Raw genomic sequence first — 24,793 nt, forward strand, 5'->3', positions numbered from 1 at the left:
GAAGTCACGTTTAAAAGATTCCTCATCCTCTCCTATTATCTCCAGAGCCTTTTCTACCAACGTAGTAGCATAGTTTATTTTGAGGACACACAAAAATCGGTTTGGAATGTCGGCACTTCTGTCCATGATTTTCCTGTTTGTGAAATGTTTAAGTGCTTGAGTTCTCATAAAATTAATCCTTTTTAACAGCACAAAAGAAACCGGTTAAAATACTATAAAAAGTTATTAAAATAAAAGGCTTGGAAGGAGAAACTTTATCTGAATGACCAGATACCATATAGCAGGTGTTCAGTGAAGTTTATTGAATGACAATGACTACTCAATTATCCACACCAATGGGAGGGTACACTGGTGTGGAAAATATAAAAATAAAAACAGCCTTCACATACTGAGGGCGTTCTATGTAAAACAAGGATAACTGAACCTGGCTCACTGGGCTGTTATGAGGACTGAAAGAACTAACTATGAAAAGCTTTCAGCCCTGGGGTCGACACACACAAGCTCCTCATTGCTAACTGCTATTATTATAATCATCATCATCATCATTATTTATGATGCATTATATTATCCTGCAAGACTGAAATGATGCTCCTAATTTTGATGATGAAACACCATGGAGTACAATGAGGCCAAGGACCTGGCTCACAGTCACAAAGCTAGTAAATGATGCCAATGGATCCAAGCCCAGGTGGGCCTGATGTGCAAGTTTCAGCTCTAACCACCAGATGATGATGCTGCTTTAAAAATAGGGACCTTTCTTCTAGAAATTAACTCCTTGTCCTGATAGCTTGAGAATCCTAAAGGCAGATGAGGAGGCAAAAGCAGAGGAGACAAAGGGAACCCTGGAAAGGGCAGGGGCTTTGCAACCAGATGTCACTGGGCTCAGATCCAGCTGTGTGACTTTCAAAAGATTATGTGATAGCTCAGGTCTCTGCTTCCTCATTTGTAAAAGTGGGATAATCATCCTAATCGTGGTAGGAATGAGTTAAGGATGAGACACAGAGTATGTAAAATACTTGGTCCAGTCCTGGGCACACAGCATACATAAATTTGTGTCACAGCCATCCTGTTGGTTTGAATGGTATTGATGAGTCCTCAAGTATTCACAGTACAGAGAAAAAGAAAACCTCTCAGAAATTTAATTCTTATCATTTCTTCAAAGATTACTATCTCTCAAGAGATACAATAAAATTCTCCCCCAAGAGTCAAATAACTTTTATTACCCATAATTTTTCTTTGTCATACATAATTTTACACACCTAGATCTTTCACCTCTATATATACACATAAAGAAAAAAATGGGAGCCGGCCCAGAGGCATAGTGGTTAAGTTCATGCACTCTGCTTTGGCAGCCCAGGGTTTGCAGGTTCAGATCCCCGGTGCGGATCTACACAATGCTTATCAAGCCATGCCGTGGCAGCGTCCCATATACAAAGTAGAGGAAGACTGACACAGATGTTAGCTCAAGGACAATCATCTTCAAGCAAAAAGAGGAAGATTCACAACAGATGTTAGCTCAGGGCCAATCTTCCTCACCAAAGAAAGAAAGAAAGAAAAAGAAAAAAAAATTATACAGTCATTTATTCTATATGTAATCGTATTTACACATACTTTGGCACTTCCAAAAGGAGAAAGAAAAGTGTAATGAAAATTGAACCAAAATAGAAAAGAATGGGAAATTCTGAAAAAACAAAATAATTCACTTTCCCAGAGCACTGTCATGCTACAAAGTAACTGATGAAAGGGCCATTACGCACACACACACACACCCCCCCAGCATAAAGAAAAAAATGATAAACAAAGGTACATATGGCAAAAAGGGAAAATGGTTAAACTTTTTATTTAAATCTGGTAACCAGATAAACAGTCAAATCTATAATAAAACAACACATAGGAAAATTCACTTTATTATTTCATGAAATGAAAACCAAAACAAAAAGTACATTATAAATGCAGTCTAAACCAGGCACTAGGTGATTTTCAGCTTCCCACCAAAGCAATCAGAGATTAACATGCCTATCAGCTAAGACTAGGCTGTCAAAATGAAAGCTTTAATTTACACATGCCCTTACCAAAAAGTATTTAAAAGATTTTTCTCCTAAGTAATAAAGAGCATTGCCCAGACTTTAATAAAATAATTTTTAATTTTGCTAATATGCTAAAAGGCATTGTTAAGCAGATTAAAACACAGAATTCAAGACCACCAGAAGGAACTTTCCAAAATGAAATAAGACCATTTGGCTGTCCTTTCTAAAGGCAAATATGTTGTTCATCTTTCTTTTTACCCAAGAAAAATTCCTACAAAATGATAATCAAAACCTTGTGGTAAAGAGGAGCTTAAACGCTGCCTTTCACATCAGATTACATTTCAAGTGATCTGAAACCAAACTAAGACAGCATTTGATGAGCACAGTTCTCGTTTTAAAAAGTTAACAGGGAAATTGCCCTTTGAGATGCTGAGACACACAGGCAACAAAGTCAAGGACTCAGGAATTCAAGAGTCACTGAAACGTTCATCCCGCTAGCCACTACTATGAAAGAGAAGCAGACTGAGGTTGAGGAGGGAGAATACGACAAAAAAAGGGGGGGGGGGGGTTCCTTTTTTTGTACTTGATTATGACCCTCAGGAAGAAAACAAAGCAGCTTAGAGAAATTTTCCAGAGAAATATTAACAACTTTCTGTCTCTGAAACACTGAATGCCAAACACATCATAAAACTAGGGAGTACCAGATACTCTTCCCAATATACACAGAGAAGACAGAGATGAGGTAAAACTATTCACATAGGAAAATGAACTGTTCTAACAATACTAGGTTCCAGGTATATTTTTCAGAACTTCACTGTAGCTTCTATAAACAGGATGAACTATTTCATAGCACTTTCAAGTCCAGCAGAAAAGGCAAGACTGTATCTCATGATCCAGGCATTGCTATTTCAGAATTGAAGACAACTGACAAGTGAGACAGGGCGCACGTTTTCCCAATTCACACTCCATATGGAAAAAGGGAGGCTGCTTCCCAGGGAAGTAATTACTGACTTAAAAGAATAAACTGCTTTTTAAGTACGTCATAAGTAAACATTTTTTAACAAAAATAGTACATTAACCAGGACTACATTTTGGACAGGTTACTTACCTAAGAGTAACGTTACATAAACAGTAACTTGTGGTGCCTGCCACACCCCAGTTCTCTTCCCAGGCAGGGCTTCCGCGGTTATGCCCTGATCCAATGAGGGCACCTAAGCTTAGCACAGCAGTTATAGGCGGGCAGGTGTCCTATGCAGAGTCTCTGGTAAAAACTGGACTCCCAATCTTCGGGATTAAAATTGGGAAATAAGGAGAGACTCCAGCAATTAGCAGCCATAGCTATGGCCAAAAGAGAAAAGAGGAAGAGAAAAGTTGGAATGGCCGTAAGGGCTATGAATGAGCCAAAATTCTGACTCAGCAGAAACTACAGGCTAGAGAAGAGATGAGCAGGTAGATGGGAACAAAAACTGGTGCACACTGGTTGGCTAAGAATACCAAGGTTACAGGATCCAGAAGTAAGGATGCAAAAGTTCTTGCTGCTGAGGTCTTGTCTACTACCAGGGTTCATGAGAACACATTTGACTGCAATTCCTAAGACCTAGATGCTCCATTTTTCCTGGGCTGCCGCAAAACCCGGGATTATGGATGAGATTCCTATCTCCCTATTCCTGTATCTATCTCTATAAAGAACGTCCTATTACTTGGGGGTAATTTTGGTGAGTGTCTGGTCCTTGTAACCAAATGGGTATATTAATCAATTATGTTATCTCCTGTAATCCAGACTTCTTTCCATAAATTTATTCATAGTAATAAACTTTATGACATTTCATTTTTTTAGTCAATAAAATGATGCAACTTGCATTTCCTAAACTCAGATGATAGTTTTTCTCTTTTCCAATCCAACACCACCACCCCCCTCCACCATTTTCTCCTCCTGGTCTTAGATATTTTAGGTCTGGGTCAAGTAGGGGATAAGGCAAGATGTCTTCTCAGTTTAACTCCCTTCTACCTTTAAGGCCAGAAATGGGAGCAACTAAGAGGGCAATTAATTAACATAACAATCGGAGGAAATTTTCACAGTATCTATCAAAAGTAAAAATGCAATACCAATTCTTCTTGCACTTCCACTTCTGGATATCCATCTCACAGAAATACGGAAACCTGGAGACAACCAATAAGTTAATCAATAAATGACTGGGTGAATAAAGTACATCCACAGACTAGAAATGGACTTGGAATAGAAATAAACTGGCATATTTTTAAATGGGGTGTATCTATGAGGAATGACCTACCATGATAGCTGTGAATATCTGTAATGTGTATATTTTACTACAAATATATACAGAAAATACACAGAAGTAAAATATACATGTAATATATATTACTTTATAGAAGTAAAATTCATAAGTTGTAGAATAATATGCATAGTTACCACATTACATGTATAATAATTACATTTTGGAAAAACCTATGTGTATACGTACACTCAGAAAAATGTCTGGAAGGATACAAACCAAACAGACCAGAGAGGGTTCTCTGAATGAAAACTGATGGTGATTATTTTCATCTACTTGATACAAACTGTTTATTATATCTTTGTAATTTAAAAACTGTTTTAAATAAAATAAAGATTAGTCATGCCAACAGCTATTTCATCCTTTTGTTCAAAATGCTATGAAATCCCTGAATTGTAAAAGACCAAAACATTCAACACTCAGATGATCAAATTAAATTCCTAAAGATTCCTTTCTCCCACATGCCCATGAAATCAATAGCTAGTTCTACAAAAAGATATCATATATTTATCCAATCTAGAAAATTCTCACACTGCCAGGTTTGATATGCAAAGTCAATGTGAAATCTAAAAGTCATTACTGTCTTCAAATGTACCCACAATGAGAAAGTTACTCCTAACTTCCCTCTACCCGAGAACTTTCCGTAAAATCAGGAAAGTACCAAATATCAGAATAAGCACCCAGAGGACAAAAGGCAAAGTATAACAGATATTTCTAAGAAATATTAAATTGTAAGACAGATGTATGTTTAGATTGTAAATGTATTCTGTGATTCCGAAAACATTTCAGTCTAAGAAAAATACACATCTATACTCTGTCCAGTAATCATAAAGTATGTTTGACTCTCAGTGTGTACAAAATTTTCGAGAAAAAAAATCACTTTTGCCAAGCAAATATTAATCTAAGACAGGTTTATTTTTCTTGCTCTAAACAAATTAAATGTGAAAGTACAGGGAATGCTAAAAAGTATCCATTTCCAAAAATATCAATTTACACTTTTTTTTTTAAAGATTTTATTTTTTCCTGTTTCTCCCCAAAGCCCCCCAGTACATAGTTGTATATTCTTCGTTGTGGGTCCTTCTAGTTGTGGCATGTGGGACGCTGCCTCAGCGTGGTTTGATGAGCAGTGCCATGTCCGCGCCCAGGATTTGAACCAACGAAACACTGGGCCGCCTGCAGCGGAGCGCGCGAACTTAACCACTCGGCCACGGGGCCAGCCCCTCAATTTACACTTTTTTAAAAGTCCTATCCTACTTAAACTTACACTCCTACACCAAACTTCAAACAACATCCAGCCCTGGTGATGAGGTAACTGGTAATTTTTCCGCCTTTTTACTCATCTATTATACAAATTTTCTGTAATAACCATCTATTATTACTTGTATAATATTTGGGAAGTTTAAAATAAATAAGCTTGGAGTTTTCTTATAGCTCAGAGGTCTAGGTAACATCCACTTCTCAGTCATTGTTCCTTAGGTGAGAAAGGGGCGTGGGCCAACCTCAGGAAGGACACTCCACAATTCTAATCCATGTACACATCTGTCTCCCTTTGGAATAAACAGCAAGTCACTTAGCACTTAAATCTGTAAATTTATAAAGATAACATTCCGCTGTCTTGCCACAGCTAAAAGCATATATTTTATGATAAGAGCTTTTACCAGAAGCTTTGCAATTAATAAATGGTATACTTGCACATCTCCTCATCCTTCTACTATTTCTGCCTTTAGGATAAGATAAACTAAACAAAATGGGCAAATTCTGTCAATAACTATTACTAAGTTTCTCATCTTTTTATCCAACAGGGTGGCAATTCTTTTTAGAAAACTGGCAGTAAAATATTGCTGGCCTGACTTCAAAGTAAAGAAACGTTCATAATTGTCTAAGCAACCATCTACCCTTAAACTGAGTGAGGCATAGACGTGTTATTTTTAGGGCTGTGACAGATTTAGTTCGCTGACTTGTAGGTGGCAGGAGAAATAATTACATATGCATGCAAACAATCTATATTTTTAATGTGGTGTTGAGTTTTAAGAAGGTCAGTCTGGAATAAAACACCTCAAGGCTAAAAAGAAGATCAGCATTACATGTACATTCACACACACAAAGACACACACACACCCCTTCACCCTTCAAATGTCACATTAGAATCGACATCTTTAGATTTTTTACCAAGTTATACATTTCTAAAGTGACTTTTCCAGCCAAAATCACTCTGATGGACAGGTCACACAGCAAGTTAGTTTATGAAACCTCTAATCCACCACACTGTAACAACCAGGGTAAAGGTAGCTGGGTAATTAGTTCCCCCACCACAAGTTAAAAACAAAAGTTAAATGAATGAAAAACATTGTGTATTCATCAGCATTGAGCCAAATAAAGCTGCTGTGGTAGAGAGTGTGCAAAGAGGGCAATAAGAATTCCTCCCATCCCTCTACACACATCCCCTTGCCATGGGATTACACCACTCCTCCCAGTAAGTGGGGAAATCCACTTCCCTTCCCCTGGAATCTGAGCCGCCTTTGTGATGTGATCTGACCAACTGAAGGAGGTGGAGTGGTGCTTCAAGCCTCGGCCTCAAGAGTCCTTGCAGCTCCCCGCCAGCTATGTTGGAACGCTGCTGCAGCCAAGACACAAAGTAAGGCGAGCCTCCTTGAGAAAGAGGAATCAGTGGAAAGAGAGGGCCAGCCAACAGCCAGCAACAACCAGCATGCATGCGAGCGAGATTGTCTTAAAATAGGTAGCCCCAGCCCAGCTGGCCACGGGACTGGCCCTAAGCGAGACCAGAACTGCCCAGCCGAGCCAAACTCAAATGGCCAACCCACAGAATTGTAAGCAAATAGAATGGTTGTTATTTTAAGCTGCTAAGTTTGGGGGTGGTTTGTTACACACCTATACATAGCTGATACAGATGCCATCACAATCCACCCTCGGGGAACTGAGCCTCTCCGTCTGTCAGAGGCACCCTCGAAGCTTCAAATGAGGTGCTCACCTCCTCAAGATGGGGCGGCTGAACCTTTCTTAGAAACATTACATTGTCCCTACTTGCCTTGACCCCTTGTAAACCACTGCAAATTTTAACTTGGATATACCCCCGAGTTCTTACTCTCTCCTCACCACTCCTGCTCAGGTCTGAGGTCTTTTGCTGCCTGGTGCTGGTCTCTGCCTTTTGACAATCCCAAGATTGTCAAAGCCCTTGTCTCTGGCTTTACAGATCTGATTTTGGAATCCTACCCCCTACTCCGCCACGCATCTTCCCAGTCCACCATCAGCTTTTGCTTTGCTGTCCCTACCTCCAGACAAACGGCTTACTGTAATCTCAAACCACAGACCTGGACAATCTCACTACTTAGAGGAAGCAGTGATGTAGAATCTATTAAAAGTAAGAGTAAACAAAACTCACTTTAAACAAGTTACAGCACTGTGCAGGCTAGAGTCATTTTATAAGATTAAATAATTATGCCAATAAAGCTACAATTGCTTAAAACATGGTTGGGAATATCTTAAGAGCAAAATTAGTGTCACATTAGGAAATCAGTCTCATTTCTTCATAGGAGGGCTGATGGAAATGGGGAATCTTTTAAATTTAAAATAAAATGTAGTTATAAAGCATAAGTGGACACCCTCCCATGAAGTCCCCTTGAAGGAAACAATACTTCTTGTGTATATACATTCTGATATGATAAATTTTAAAGTCAGTCATACCTCATAAAGACCACCTTTCATATTTTTGTCACTTCCTTTCTTCCAAGTAGCTCCAAGAGACAAGGGAATATTTAGTTTTTAAACAACTGCATACAGCTGAAAACAATTCACTCTTAATATGTAGACTAAACAGACCAGAACCTGTACGTGCAAGCAAAACAAGTATTGACCGGAACTCTAACAGAGCCCGGTCACTGCACATCAGTGCCGCCCCGCCTTTAAAGCCATGTAAGCAAATACATAAGCTACAGACCTGCCTATATCATCTATTTCTAATGGGTTTTACAGAACAGGACATGAAATTATAGCCCTTAAAAAGTCTTGCTGCTCCTATAGAAACAAGTGGGAAGATGGCTATAGACGAATGGAGAGGCTCACCCTCTCTTAGCCCTGGAGATTACGACTTTTTAAACAACTGATGAGTATTTATTTTAGTAAAGATAAACAACCTAGCCCTGATCTCGACTTTCGCCGAAAACATTACTGTTTAAGTCGGCCCTAATGATCACAGTTTGAAACGACACTGAAACACATCTCTGAGCCTTATTTCAGCCCCCTCAAGTGCCCAGGAAAGGTGCCGTATTAAAAATATTCCTACCACGACCCCTGCTGAAGGTCAGGCACTGGATTTAGGACTCTAGAAACTTGAAAGGGCCTCTACGAGGAAACATAAAAAAGGATTACATCGTCAAACATTCCCTGTTACGGCCCTGGTCACCCAAGGGACGCGAAACGTGAGAAAGTACAGACTGTTCCTGAATTGCCCAAAATTAAACCCAGTTAATCTCCCTACACAGATTTTTTTTTTTTTCAGCCATCAGTCATTAATTCCTTCTCCTAACAAAGCAGGTATCCTACCTAAAACGGTTGTTAGTGAGTTAGGATTTCTACTAAGGTGCTGACTTAAAAACTGGCTGTTTTATTTGCTTTGTGATACCTAACTTAGGCTAAACCATTAATCCTTTCATTACTCAAATACAAAAACGTTTTAAACTCAAGGGAAAGGAAGGGACCATGATTCAAACTCACCATTTAAGTAACTAAAACTGACATAGGTATTATTCTCATAAGTAGAGTTAAATTCACACAACTTCTCTGTAATTTCATCAAAAAAACCTATTTAGTCAGTTCCTTCTTCATAACATAAAAAAACATAAACTGAAGTGATTCTGTCTACCACATCCAACCCCAAGAGTCTGAGTGATTTCTTCAGGAAATGTAACATTTTGATACTTCTGAAAATACTGGATTTCATCTGGGAGGATTCTATGTTCACAGGAATCCCAAGAACATCCCAGAATGAGTTAAAGTGGTAAAGATAAAACCTCATACTTCAAAACTATCTGCCAGCATCAACAGGAGTATCTGTTTCACAACACACACAGAAGAATAACCGTCCTTCTGAAAATATGAATCGATTAGTTTTCAACTAGAGCACAGAGTGAAAACAAAAGTTTTTTTTCATCAGGTTAGCACCGCCTGTCTCCCTTTTCTACTTCTACATCAGGGCACTGCTTTAGCATGTCATCAGGAGGTGGCATCGTGCTATTTACAGCCAGCATAACAGTATTTAGCGAGTTTTTGAACGTTTCTGAGAAATTACCATCCAGCACCGTCCAATAGGACTTTCTGCAGTGATGGAAATAGTCTAGATCTACACTAAACAATAAAGTACCTTATAGACGTAAAATGAAATACACAAAACACAGCCCCGCAGCTGCACCAGCCACAACTGGCATGTGAAATGTGCCTAGTGCAACTGCGGAACTCTATTTTATTTAATTTTTTACAAAGACTTTATTCTTTCAGAGCAGTTTTAGGTTCACAGAAAAACTGAAAGGCAGGTAGAGATTTCCCAGATACCTCTTGCCCCCACACATGTATAGCCTCCCCCATTAACAACATCCCCCACCAGAGTGGTACATCTGTCACAACTGATGAACCTACGGTGACACATCATAATTACCCAAAGTCCCTAGTTTACATTAGGGTTCACTCTTGGTGTCGGACATTCTATGGGTGTGGACAAATGTATAATGACATGTTTCCATCATTATGGTACCACACACAATAGTTTCACTGCCCAAAACATCCTCTGTGCTCTGCTTATTCATCCCTTTCCCCCAAAAAAATTTACTTAGGGGTCGGCCCAGTGGTGCAGTGGTTAAGTGTGCATGTTCTGCTTCTCGGCAGCCCAGGGTTCACTGGTTCGGATCCTGGGTGTGGACATGGCACCGCTTGGCACGCCATGCTGTGGTAGGAGTCCCATATATAAAGTAGAGGAAGATGGGCACGGATGTTAGCTTAGGGCCAGTCTTCCTCAGCAAAAAGAGGAGGATTAGCAGCAGTTAGTTCAGGGCTAATCTTCCTCAAGAAAAAAAAATTTAATTTTAATTAATTTAAATTTAAATAGCTACATGTGGCTGTGGCTAGCATACAGGACAGCTGAGAGCTAGACATTCTGCTGGGAATGCTGCTCCTACTCTGTTTAAGTATCAGCCTGGCAGAAGGGGCCTGGCTCTAGTATAGAAACTTTGCTCCAGCTAACGATGAGCCGTGAAGCACATCTAATTCATAGGCTTTCTCCACCTAATCAGCTTGCTGCCCCTCAACTTTTTACTTTCCAACACACATTCACACCCCCAACTCCACCTCACTGACAGGTTACAACCAAAGATTAAAAATACAGTCTACTGTAACAGACCAGGCAAAAGACGATGGTCAAAATGAAGCTATTTTATGTTTATATATCGCCTGCTAAATAAACATGCCCTGATGAAGAAAGAAATATATATAACGATCATTTTAACACCTCTAAAGAAATAAGACTTTTACTATCATATCTACATGGTAAATATATTCCTAGATAGATACATATTTACTTTATTAAAATGGTAGTTTTATAAAATTCATTGAGTCAATAATATTTCTAACTTCTTCCTTCTCACCAATGATGAATCAATGTGATGTAAGCAGAAGAAAATGCTGAACTAGGTAGAAATCATGGGCTTTAGATTCTAAGCACTTTTGGACCATAGGCAAATTACTTCAACTTAGGCCATCAGAGTCTTCAATTGTAAAAGGAAGAAGCAGGAAGAGATCTTCTCTTTGGTCTCTTCCAAAATCAAATTTCCTTATTCGCCCTATATTCTTCTGCCATTCTTCACTTAGAAACTGAATTATAAAAGCCAGCCCTGACCTATCATTCCTTCCCCTGACCATCCTCTTCCTCTGCTTTCCTGAGTGACCCCATAATTAAGCAAAGGGGATGGTGAAATTGTCAATGCAAAAGGAAGAATTAGATAATTCGAATTAAAATGTAAGCAACACAAGATAGGCCAATAGGCACCAATCCAGAAATATAACCTGTTTTCAATCCCCAAACTAAACAGGGCAGGAGAGAAAGAAATTGGAACGCCCCTTGTTACAAATCCTGGTGCAAACTGATGCTACTGGGTCAAAACAAGGTCACAAATTCTTCTAAGACCTCAAACATCAATAGACTGATTGTGAGAAGTCTCAGAATTGCCACAGGTCACTGACTTCCTAAATACTCCCCAAAAGCAGATCTATCATTCATTCGGAAGAAAGTCATCAATCTCTCCTTACCATACCAGCTGTTCTAGTACATAGCTCCAGTAGTGACTAATGGTTGGAAACTTAAACCCCATAAATGTCACCAAAATGTATACTTTCCCCTAAGGAAATAATTGAATGAGTATCCCCAATACTAGGCCTCTGAGAGTTATACCAAATGCCATTTACTTGGAAGAAGTTTGAAAATAAAGCTGTCTTAAAATGTTTTCCCATATATCAAAACATACAATCAGTTTAAAAAGTCAGTTCAGCTAATTCCTCAACATCCAAGACGTTTCTTAAAGCTAAGCCAGAGTTTATTCTGGCAAGTGAGCAGACACTTGAAATATATCAGAATTTACTCACATCAGATTCCAGTGTTTATCTAAATCAACTCAAGAACCAAAGCACTGCCGATCCATTCTCTAAGGGACGGTTGTTTCTCCTCTGCTTCCTAGTTAAGCCAAGTCTAAAATTCATTTTTAATTAATATATTGAATTCTTCTCTGGTATCAAAAACTTGACCAATGAATGGCAGATTTGGAAAAAGAAACACTTGAAACATTTGAATCACTTCAACCATCTTAGACTTGTTTTGGCATAATTTAAACCAAACTATCCTAGAGGAAAATGTAAAACCTCACATGACTACATGGAGAATTCTATCTCAATAGGAAAAAAAAAACTTTTGCAAAAAATATACCATAAAGGAATTGTAACACCTATTAGATTGGTTTTGACTTAAAAAGTAAGACCCAGTTCTACGGTCTTAGCACGTACCACACCAATCCTATCACCCTCAGTCCCGTGTCATTTATAAAAATACAACTCCTGCCATCATAACAACCTGAAAACCACCTGTCCTGAGATCCTGCTCCTGTGTTTCATCTGCATCCCTGATCTTCTCCAACAGTCTTGATATCTACACAGCAAGAGGTCCCAGAGAGCTTCAAGGCTGGGTTATACATAAATGCAAACACAGCAAGAGATCATGGGTATACTCAAGAAAGGAAAGCTCTAGAGAAGAGCAGGAGTACAGAGCCAGACTTCTCCATCCTGCTCTACAATACTGAAGTAAAAGGTCACCACAATTGTGGCAGGGAGCTCTGGGTCCTTTAACCTGGAGCGGTCACCTCGCAGTCCGATGACCTCAAGAAGGCCAGGCCTCTGCCTGCCTGCCTACCTGCACAACACAGGCAGGTGGAAGCACTCAAAGTGCTTACTCTTGATCTGGGAGGATTAATGAGCTAATTTCTACAGAGCCCTTAAAGCTGACTGGCCCAAAAGCAAATAAATAAGCACCATCATTAACCACAGGCAAGATCAAATCTTCAGGATCCAAGGAGGAAAATTTTTAGAAGTCAGGCAATGCGTTTCCTCCACAAAGAGAGAGGGAATATTTGCCCCAGAATTCAGACTTTCATCCAGAAAACATTTACCAAATGCTTAACACTAGGTGTAGGGTATGGAGACAAGAGAGAGGAGTTAACATCTAGCACCAGGATGGACAAGCAGACAATACACTGCACACAGTGTGAGGACTGCCGGGGGTGAAACACCCAACAGAGCAGCGGGCACAGGGGAAGGAGGCTCAGGGGCAAAGACTGTTTCTGTGAAGAGAAACTATTTATTCTGAGCCTTAAAAGGGAGCCCAGATGAGGGTGTGTTCAATTTATAAACATGATCAAGCCATACATTTATGATATGTACACTTTCCCACTTGCATATTATACTTCAATAAAGGTAAAACTTAACAGGAGAGACAGAGCTCTCCGTTGAACAGATGAAAACAGAAGCGAAGGATGGTGGAATGGTGTTCCAAGCAGAAGGAAAACTTGCCTATTAGAGGCTATGAAAACATGAAGCATTCAGCAACTGAAAAAGATTCCCACTGGGGGCCGGCCCCGTGGCCAAGTGGTCAAGTTCACGCACTCCACTTTGGAGACCCAGGGTTTCACCGGTTCGGATCCTGGGTACGAACATGGCACCGCTCATCAGGCCATGCTGAGGCAGCGGTCCCACACAGCATCAACAACCAGAAGGACCCACAAATAGAATATACAACTATGTACTGGGGGGCTTTGGGGAGAAGAAGAAGAAAAAAAAAAGAAGATTGGCAACAGATGTTAGTTCAGGTGCCAATCTTAAAAAAAAAGGTTCCCACTGGCTGGGATTCTGTACCAGGAATGGAAATAACAAGGTACGGTTGGAAAGGCAAGACACAATTCCCAAAGGCCTTAAACACCATGCTTAGACTTAATCCTGAGGATGACAGGAGAGCCACTATAGGTGTTTAAGCCTGGGGGTAACTGACAAAAATTTTAGTGTAGCACTATCACTTTGGTAACAATGCACACTAGAACTGGAAGCAGGATTGGAGACAAGGAACCTGGTTAAGAAGTTATTACAATAATCCAGATAAGAACTGATAAGGGCCGGAACTAAACTGGTGATGGTAGCCAAGAGGAAGAGTGAGAGACAGATCAAAGCAGAACATTTAGGACTGAGGACCAATTCGCTGTGGGAGATGGAGGAAGATGGGAAAGTGTAGGCTGACCAGTTGTTTTGCACTCCAGGGTCTTAAGGAAGATGGAGAATGTTGAAGGAGCAGGATTAGTATTGAAGCAAAGGTGGAGAGACAATGAGTTCAATTGTGAGTATGCAGCTCCGTGAAACATCTAAACAAAGACATAAAAAAGGTGGCCCACACACCAGTTTAAAGATCGGGGAGACTCTTGGCATTTTAGGCGGTGGTTGAAGCCTCAAACACATGGAGACATGGATCTTGGAGCAGAGGCAAGCAGGGAAGGAAAAGGAGGAATGAGAGACGGTGCCAAATCATGCAGAGAGAGGAAGAGAGAGAGGACTGCAGTGTCCACTGGCACTGGCCACACAAGAGTCACCGTGATTGTGGAGATTGCAACTTTGGTTTCTTAGCAAGAAAGTAGAAGCCAGATTGCAGTGGGCTGAGTAGTGGGAGGTCCTCTCAAACAGCTTAGCTGTGAAAGGAAGGAAAGAGATAAGGTGGTATCTAGAGAAGGAAGGAATAGTGAGAGTGTCTTGTTTTGTTCTCTTTTGTTATTAAAGATAAGAGAGAGACTTGAGAATATTTATAAACTGAGGGAATATTTATAAAGCAGAGAGGGAAGGAAGTCGAAAGGGGAGCAGTAGTGATGACTTTATCTGAAAACAAATGCCCCTGTCCTCTTACTCGCTGGGACACACAGCGAATATTTCTTTTAGTCAGCAGCATTTCCTGCCAGCATGGCAACCTCCGCAGGGCAAACTCAGAGGTGGAAGAAAAGTGCAGTCTTAGCAGGTTGTTCTCAGAGCCCTTTCATAATGGGCTGTTCCTCCCAGCAACCTTCCTGCAGGATGCTCTCACTACTTGTCAGAGGGCCATTTGGCACCTAAACCTCTGAGCTGTCCAAATCGCCAGGAGCTCCACAGGTCTCTTCAGCTTCCTCCCTGCAGTAGAGGTGCGAGGGGAAGCCAGCCCCACGTGGGCCTCTGGCTCCTCCTGCAAGTCACCTTCCAGCCACCCACCGGAAGAAGGAGATTGGCAGGCAACCTCTCCCGCCTGCTTCCTCCCTGGTAGAAACCAAGCGGAGAAACTCTTCAAGCCACTCCAAAACCCTGCCAAAGACAGGACTGCATCTCTCCTGATTGCCTGAATCTGATTAGCAAATGCAGTTTATAGTAGTTTCGGCTAAGGCTAACTGAGAGCCTGCCCTGTGCCAGGTGCTATTCTGAGGGCTTTACATTCTCTCAATCCTCACAACCCCGTTTTTATCACCTCCATGTTACAAATGAGGAAACTGAGTGCAGACACATCTAAGTAATTTGCTCAAGGTCACAAGGCCGGGGACTGCCATTGCCAGGATATGAAATGCACCAGGCCATCTGACTCCAGAGCCCAAAACATTTTAATTTATTCTCAAACACCATGAAAAATGTAGTATACAACAGACTATAAGAGTCAGGGAAAAATTCCAGATATTATCGGTCGCAAATCAAATGTATAAATCAAGCAAGTACTGCAGTAATTCTACCGTGAGTTTCTTTTCGCCTAGAGATTTTTCCCACACGGTAGTTTGAACAGCACATTTAAAGATTTTATTTTTTCCTTTTTCTCCCCAAATCCCCCCGGTACACAGTTGTATATTCTTAGTTGTGGGTCCTTCTAGTTGTGGCATGTGGGACGCTGCCTCAGCGTGGTTTGATGAGCAGTGCCATGTCCGCGCCCAGGATTCAAACCAACGAAACACTGGGCCGCCTGCAGCAGAGCGTATGAACTTAACCACTCGGCCACGGGGCCAGCCCGTGAACAGCACATTTAAAAGAGCATTTCTGTTGTGAATGTAATTAACGCCAATGAATTGTACACTTAAAAAAATGGTTAAAACAATAAACCTTGTTATGTATATTCGTATATTTCACCACAAAAAATACAAAAAGAACATTTCTATATATATTTTTCTCTTTACGAAAAAAAAAGGTGAAACGATATTAAAATCCAAAGCCCTGTCTTAGGCCAAGCATCTCAGGCCTCTTTTAATTTACAAAACAAAGCTAAACTAACAGCAGCAGCAAAGCAGCCCAGTTTAAAGGTCTGGGAGATCACCACACACACTCAGTGCTCCAGCTCTCTGAGGTCCTACAGAAATGACCGTGCGACACTGTAGCTCCCACCATCCTCAAGATTCCTAGAACGTGAATCAAACATCAAACTGGAGAAACTCTTGAGAGCACAGAGCAAAGCAGGAATGCTCTGGGCTGCTTGCTGTTCTCATTTTAGAAAAGGCTGTTGCCCCTTAAGTCCTGGCCACATGCCCTATTACCTGGGCCTGGGAAAAATGCACCTGAACCATTAATGAAGACTCACAGGAGAGAAATAAACAGTCCTCGGAGAACCCTCAGTCAAACTATGGCTAGGAGTCTGGGAACCAAATCCTTTCTGTTGACTAGGACCAAAAATTAAATGCATTACTGTCAGATTTATTCAAAAGGACCATACTGAGAGAACAAGTGCAAAACTAAAGGCTCATCCTGCAAAAAAATCTAAGAAAATCAAACATACTCTGAGGCACAAGTCTGTTTAGTGTTTCTCTGAGGAATCTCAGCAAAGATAACAGCCAGTGCTAGAATTACCCGATTCAAATACAAAAACTGATCATGGCAATGACTAAAACTCTTTGACAGAAAAGTCCTTTAAGTTTGTTCAATTCTATTCTGGACGCCCAAGTCAACATTTATATGCTTCACCTTTTATTCTTTGTTCAGTGAATCAAGGTGATACTGTTACTATCATCAACAAATAAACTGATTTTTCAACTGGCGTATCTCTGGGTGCCCCTTACACTTCTAAAGAAGGGCTCTGAGGGTGAGATGCGGGGGTGAGGGTGTGAGGAACGAAGATCAATGAGGCTGAAGAGTATAAACAGGCTAGAACATCTTGGAAGAACAGTTATTTCTTTAGCAGACAGAAATATCTGAATTCTACTAGACAAGAATATTGATGGTTCAAAGAAGGAATTTGATAATTTCACAACACTGTGCACCCCTTTCTAAGTACAAAGCTCCCTCCAACAGATTTTACACCATTTCCAGGTCCTGCATCAACTTCTGAACCAGATTATCCCTAAGAGCATTACAAATTCTCCACACAAGATCTTTTAAACACAAGAACAACAATACAACAAAGAGAAAACTTTATTTTTAGACTTGCAAAATCCTGTGTTTATTTTTCTAAAACAGAAGTCAAACAACAGAACCTGCTTTGTTTCGACTTTAGTAAACCTATTCTCTCCTAATCTTGAGGCCCCAACTTCTGCCCAGAAGGAAACGAAGAAAAAGTGCTCCGTGCCACGTTGGAAAGTTAAAACACCCTGCATCCCTTGGCCTTCCGATCAGGTACATCCGAGCCTCCTGCTGGCCATGGTTCACACTGCCGGAGCCCTATCATATGACACCTGCTGTATGGCAGGGAGAGGCAAGGCTGTCCACCTGCATTCATGTCAAAACTGGTTCAGTGTTTGAACTACTAACTTCTGCGTGTAATGTTTAAGCAAAAGTGCTTACCCACAGCTTCACTCTTAATTACTCAACTAGCTTTAAACACTAAATGGAAATGGATTTGTAATTCCCTACAAACATTAAGCCCTTGCAAAACCCTATTTGAGCAATTTGATTTTTCAATAACAGCCTCCACACAAGCCATCTCTTTTGGTTGGAAAAATGTGAGCTCAATTTAAAATGCAGAAAAGTCCTTCCTACAATGTGAATGTGCAAAAATCGAGATAGAAGTAATAAGCAGGTGTTTCTGTTCTCCAATTCCTCAGGTAAGTTTCTTTCTTTGTTTTTTATTAAGCTGACCAACCATAATTAACAATACTGTTACTGTAAGCAGAAACAAGCCCTGCCATTAGTCCCATCACTCAAACTGAACTAAAAATAACATTTTATTCATTAGCTCACAAAACTCATCAACTCAAAATTCTATGTTTTCATGCAGCAAAGCATGCATTTTAACCCTAATAATTAACAAAAAAAGCATATAAACTGATTTATAAGTAAATTTCGATACCGGCCCTATGGAAAACTATGTGGCAGATACCATCATTCAACTTCTATGGACCATTTCTACATGTTGGAGACAGGCGACACTAAGACCCTGGAGGAGTTCACCGCTAGTGAGGGAAGGCAGCAATGGAAATAATTAAGCACCTCACAAACTCTAACTCGGACTGCAAAATTCAGCTCCACTATACCTTCTTCTGTGGAAAACCCTGCTTCCTTATTTCTCCCAGCAGTCAGTCACTCCCTCCTTCGAGCTCTCCCAGGGCTCACTCACCACATCCTATAGAATCGTTTACATAAACTCATTAAGTCCTTGAGGGCAGGAACCTTTTTTATTAATTTCTATACTGTTAGCACTTCACACAATGCTTGGGACATTGCAGGCCCTCAGATTTTGTTGTACAAATAAAAACTATGGGGTTGCCCGCTAAGAAGTAAGTAAAAAGAGAGGCACGGGAAGCCAACACACTTTGCCCCAGGAGAAGCAGAAAGCTTCTCAAGGAACATTCACCCTGGAAGCCAAGTGAGAGTCATGACAAGGATGGGTACCTCCAGGAGAGAAGAGCCTGAAAGGCAGCAAGGAACGGAAGACCAGGTGTGTCCTAGGACAGCTGACTATTCACAGTACAAGCAACATAAGCAGAGCAGGGAGGGGGCAAGCAGGTTGAGGGCAGGTGGCAAAACTGGAAAGATGAAGGGGGTTACATGGCAAGTTAAAGGGGTTTATTGAATACTCCAGGCTGTGAGAAGCCCCTGAAGTTACCTAATCCACACAGTGACACGAAGGCTCTCCCCTTGAGTCTTTGGCCAAAAGTTATGATATGTCTGGGTTTTCAAAGAATTTCATGTAAAGATGCCTATTTTAGATAATTTGAAGCTTTTATATCCTAGGTTACTGTTCTGCCCATCATTTCCTCATATATATGTGTCATTTCTTCCTTTATATGAAATATCTATACATTTCCATCTATGCTATGTTTCATTCACATAGTAACAGGTGATAAAGCCTCATTTGAATACCTAATGAAACCCCTATATGTTTTAATTTTTTAAAAGGAAGGGGTGGAGAATTTTTTTTTAAATGAAAGCAAAGAAATAAGATAGTCTGAATTCCTTTTGCATCACCTTATTTAAACATCAAGCTATAGGAAGGCAGCATCCATCGAAGCGCCAGCACGGTTAGGAACTGAGGGCCCACTTTACCTGGAGGCTTCCCTAACTGGGTTTAAAAAGACTCTCAAAGAGCTTGATCCAAAAGGGAAGGTTCTAAGTGAGGGGTCAACACAAACCTGGCCCTTCACGTGCGTGGCCCAAGGAAATGGAACGCGGGCTTCTTGCCGTTCGACTTTGCCAGGTTTTTAAAAATGTAAGATAAGGTGCTATTTGCGAGCCGACTAGAAGGCACCTAAAAGCTGAGAGCAGATCACCGACAGCCTCAGGTTTCACTCTTGCAGCTCGGCCCTGGACCAGACGGAAGCATCGGCCCGATGCAGGGCAGGAGGCCAGGGCGCCTGTTCCCCCGGGCGGCCAGGCTGGGCGGCAGGCGGCGCGCCCCGGCACCAAGAGAGGCGGGTACCCGGGCGCGCCGGGCTGCAAGGCGGGCGTGGAGCAGCGGCTGTCAGGGAGGGAGACCAGCATCCTCCCCGGCCTCGGAAAAGAACCTGGGCCTCGGCGACTCCTACGTGGCCCCGTTACCCACCGCGAGAGGCAGCTGACGGGAGGCAGGGACGGGGAGCTCAGAGAGCAGAGGCGCGGCTGCGCCGGCAGAGTCCCCCAGGACACCGCCCCCGGGGCGCGGCGCGGGGGCGCTGGAAGCCCAGGGCGGCGCCCCCGCAACCCCACCCCAGCCGCAGCTGCCTGCCCGCGTGGCCAGCGGCCACGGGCTGCGGCCCCGGTTCGCGGGTGGAGGAAGATGCGGCAGCGTCGCCGGGTCCCCGGCTCCGCCGCCCAGGCGATCCGGGAGATAAAAGTTTGCAGCATGCGGCTCGTCTGCACTGCGAGTCACATCCGCCGCGCCACCTCTTGCAGCATCAGCGCTCACAGAACGAACAAATACATTTAAAAAAAAAAAAACTGTTGAAGCCAGTAGGCCCCGAATCTGGCCGCTCTGCCTCCCGGCCGTGCATGCAGGCGAGCCCAGCATCCCGCGCCCCCTCCCGCGCACGGCCGCGCCTCCCGCCCGGCCTCAACCGGCCCCGCCGCGCCCGCCGCACTGACCGATAACCTCCTGCAGCTCGTACGCGTCCCTGCAGATGGGCCAGCCGACGGCCTGCGCCGCCTGGGCTGGGGCCGGGGCCGCGGGCGGCGCCGGAGCCGGCGCTGCTGTCGCGGCCGCCGGGGCCGCCGCCGCCGCTGTCACCGGGGCCGCCTGCTGGGGCTGCTGGACGTGCACGGGCGAGCCGCTCGGCTCCGCCATGATGCTGCCGGAGGAGAGCGGGAGGACGTGCCGGCCGGCGGACGACCTTCCACTTGAAACTTCCTTTCCCTCGCAGCCGACACCTCTCGGCCGGCGCACGCCCTCCCCGCCCGCCGCCGCCGCCGCGGGAGCCAGCCACGAGGGGAGGGAGCGAGGGAGGCCGGGCCGGGCGGAGGGAGGAGGCAGCGCCGGCGGAGGCGGGGAGGGGAGGAGGCGGCGGCCGCCGCGCTCGCCGCGCGCCCCGAGCCTCGCGCGCGCAGCCCTCCGCCTCGGCGAGGGGAACGGCCGCCCCGCCGCTCCCTCCCGCTCTGCTCGCGGCCCGGCAAGTTTCCACCCCAGGGGAGCAAGGCCGGTGCGTGCGGGCTTTCGGGGCCCGCGTCCCTGCCCGCTCGCTGCCTGCTTTCCCTGCGCCTTCTCCTCAGACACTCAGGCTCTCCAGAAGATGCCCCCTAGGGACCCCGAGGGCGGGGTCGTTGAACCGCCGCCCGGTTCTCAGATTCAGGAGTTCCCCCCCAACTAAAGAGAACTTGACGTTCATTTACAAGTTAGAGAGTGAGACACCCACACGCCGGCCGTTTGTAGGACGCCAGTTAAAAAATAACCCAACTTGTAACTTTCCGGCGCTTTACCTGCCAGTATCCCTTTCCCACCTTGCCTAATCTAATCGTAACCCTGCTATTTTTTTCTTAGTGAAACATGATTCCTTAGGTCCCTGGCTGTTCACAGACTTTCTTCATTTGTTCCAAGCCGCTTGGATCCCAGGGAGGTGATGTAAGGGCCTGTGAGGTTAGAAGAAGTAATGTAAGAGAGACTTGGACTCTTTATTTCAAATTCTATACCCTTAGTAGCATGCCACATTAACCCGTTAGGACAAGAGACAGCAGGAGTTTCTTTTACAGAGCATACTGGGTGTCAGAGAATACTGTACTGAGGTGTAAATAAACTGCGTTGAAAACTTTTAATTAATTGCTGCTTTTTCAACACTCCCAAAATTACCTCATCCTTAAAACTGCTATGGTATAACCATAGGTCTTCCTAATTATAGGTGTCGCATTTAACACTGAATGTTCTGTGTTCCCTCTGTAGAGATGACCAAGGTTAAACCGTTCTTGTCTTAAGTGAAACAGTGCAGTGGATCAGAGGTTGTCTTGGTCATTTGGCCAAGATTATCTTGTGTACTTTTCATGATGACGACGACGACTGAATAATGAGCAAGAATAATGAGCATATAATAAAAACTCTAAGAAAGATTGTGTTTATATTCAAAGATCTCCTTAAATTTTTTTAAAGATACTTCAGAGGAAACCCAGAAATTCGTTAGGAGAAACATTATATGTCTAATCAAAACATTGATGTTTACTGAGGATGTGTGCTTAATCTCTTACAGCTTTATAGAACATTTGTAGTGAATCAACTATGGTGCTCCAGTCGTTGAGCAAAAATTTAGGCTGAGCTAAGAAAGTGTACGTTCTTTTATGCACGGGTGTTCAAAAACTGTGTATTGATTTTAATGATTGTCAAGAAACAGACAACTTCATGAAGAAATAAATTTCAGACCTGTGATGTTTTAAAGGGGGGAAGAATAGGGAACAGGGTGCTGTCTACCCGAAGCCATACCTGCTCACCTCGTCAAGTGCTGCTCCCCACCCAGAAGAACTTCAAGGACTACGTCTAAGGGAAAAGAAAAATGATTAAATGAATGTGACTTCCATTTTGTCATATGAATTGATGCTCTGGCTGTCACACCATGAAGCGGGACTGTGGAGGCCAGGAAAGTTCTTGGAATAGGAAAACATGATGCTGTCAAGACCAATAGCACAGATTTGAATCAAACACTGATCACTTAGTTTCCCACAAAGAACGACTGTTCCGTAGTCACAGACCAGATATCTGTACCCGGCTGACCACTTTCCAAATGGCTTCCAGGATGACGACTTGCAAGTATGAATGACTCAGTGCAGACCCATTACTATTACCAGTAAATCAGTTTAAAGAGGAATGGCTACTATCAGTGGCCTTTGGTATCATTTTTATATGTGAAGAACAGAACATGAATTATATTTTTAAATTATATAAAAGCATTAGATTAGATTTTTAAGTTAGTGTTTCCATAAACAATTGAGTAAAGTGGTACTTACAACTTGGAAATATATGTATTTAAAAAGTATCCAAGTGATAGACAATTTTCCCTGAAAACCCATTACTAAATTTGAATGGAAAGATGGCAGGGGAGGAGGCCTTTAAAATATAAACAAGATTTATTTCAATACATAAAGAATACATTCAGTCAGAGACTTTAAAACACAGAAAGGAAAAATAAGGGTCTAAATTTTTTTTAAGTGTTTACAAATGCCTCATTATGTGTCAGGGTTTCTCGACTTCAGCACTTTTTATATTTTGTGCCAGCTAATTCTCTGGGTTGTAGAGGTCTGTTCCCCTGGCCTCTACTCACTAGATGTCACTAGCACCCCCATTCCCAGTTGTGACTATCAAAAATGTCTCCAGCATTGCCAAACGTCCTCTGGAGAGCAAACCATTGCTGCTTTAGGTAAGCTAAATATACAAAAATGGTCATTTTATAAACAGATTATTGCAGTGGTTATTTGCTTTACAGAGAGCTTAAATAGGGTTTAGTTATTCATAAATCCTGAAGAGGAACAAAATATGCTACCCTAAAATATGCCACTTTAGTATAGGATGATTTTGAACTGAAGGCAATTAAGAAACTGACACAGGCAGAGCTCTCTGTCTTCCCCCATCAGCCTAAAAGTAGGGCATAAGTTTCCCTTTTGTAAATGGAATTTCCATTTGGAAGGAAATTTCCCTTTGTAAAGGTGCTTCCCTCTCCCATACCAGAACGAGGAGAGTGACTCTTCTCACTAGAGATGGCACTGAGATGAGTCTGTGTAAACAACCCTTATCTACCATTGGTTTCCCTCATGCATTTCCTAGTCACCTTCCCACAATTTACCTCACCACAGAAGCCCGAACCCCTTTTCCTTTCTTTAGTCACTTCTCCACAATTTATCACCCTTTGTTAAAATGGTATAGAAACTTCCAGTTATAACCACTCCTTGAGTTATTCATCACTGAGTACTCCCATGTATGTGCACATTGCACCCGCAAATAAACTTTGTTTTCTCTTCTAGCTAATCTGTCTTTTGTTAGTTTAATTAGCAGACCTCTAGTTAAGAAACTTTAATGGTTAGAGGAAGTCTTTCCCTTCTCTGCAACCTTTTGAACAGCTGAAAGAAGACGTGTAGTGTAGTGTAGTGTCCAAGGCCTTGAAAGAAGAAAGTACCAGATTCAAATCTTGCCTCCAACAATTTTTTTATCTCTGACTTTGAACTTACTTAAACGCTCTGAGTCTCAATTTCCTCATTTACAAAATCAGCATCATAATAACTTCCACAGCGGTTGTTACAACATAATTTGTATGTAAACACTTAGCATAATGGTTGACACAAAGTAAATGTTCAATAAAATGAAAACCCTCATCAATGTCACTGTCATCATCATCATCATCATTATTCTTATCTGCTAAGATTTGTAACAAAATATATAGGAGAAAGATATATAATAATGGCAATCATGAACTGTATAGACTATAAGCTCCCTGAGGGCAGGAATTTTTGTTCGTTTGGTTCCCTGCTGTATCCCAGTGCCAAGTAACATCTGGCACAGAATACACTCAGTAAGTGTTTGTTGACTGAATATAAAACTTTTTAAGTGTATAAAGACATGCTTTGAAGCATCAGAATGAGACAGCAAAGTCAAGGGTGGATTAGATGGGAGGAAACTGGAGGTGGAGAGACCTATTTGGAAGCCACGCAATAGGCAAGTTAGAGAATGTGGATGTGAATAAAGTCATGATATTGAGCATAATGATGAGGGGGTAGGCTTCAGAATTATTTAAAGAGCAGAGAAATGGAAATCAATGACAGATGAGATTCCTTTAAAAGTCAAATTGCCCCAATGCATTAAAAAAGTAGATGAACACAAGTACAATTTATAAAATGGTTTAGAAATGTATCTATTGAAGGAATGGGACACTTTCTTGATTGACAGATGGTCTTTCTCCCGTGGCTAACCTGTAATCTACTGCAAAGTCACTGCCATTGCATGGTGGGAACAGGCCAGATGTTCTTGGGTCTGTAGAAAATCTATCACCATATTTTCCATCTCCAACTCTGTCATAC

General features: G+C 42.3%; 1 protein-coding gene across 2 annotated transcripts in view; it reads right to left on the reverse strand.

The window, feature by feature from the left end:
* The window catches only part of STK39 (serine/threonine kinase 39), a 277,406-nt gene extending 256,426 nt beyond the window's left edge, over positions 1 to 20,980 (reverse strand). Inside the window, exon 1 of one of the 2 annotated variants that reach the window (XM_044768762.2) lies at positions 20,396 to 20,980. In XM_044768762.2, the coding sequence (XP_044624697.1) occupies positions 20,396 to 20,594 (199 nt within the window). In that variant the 5' untranslated portion in view covers positions 20,595 to 20,980. Of the gene's footprint in view, positions 1 to 19,467; positions 20,174 to 20,395 lie in introns of those variants that run through there. The other variant, XM_044768759.2, reaches the window with a different exon arrangement.
* Between the last annotated feature and the right edge of the window lie 3,813 nt (positions 20,981 to 24,793).

Source organism: Equus asinus, chromosome 4, assembly GCF_041296235.1.
Source record: "Equus asinus isolate D_3611 breed Donkey chromosome 4, EquAss-T2T_v2, whole genome shotgun sequence".
Classification (NCBI taxonomy): Eukaryota; Metazoa; Chordata; class Mammalia; order Perissodactyla; family Equidae; genus Equus; species Equus asinus.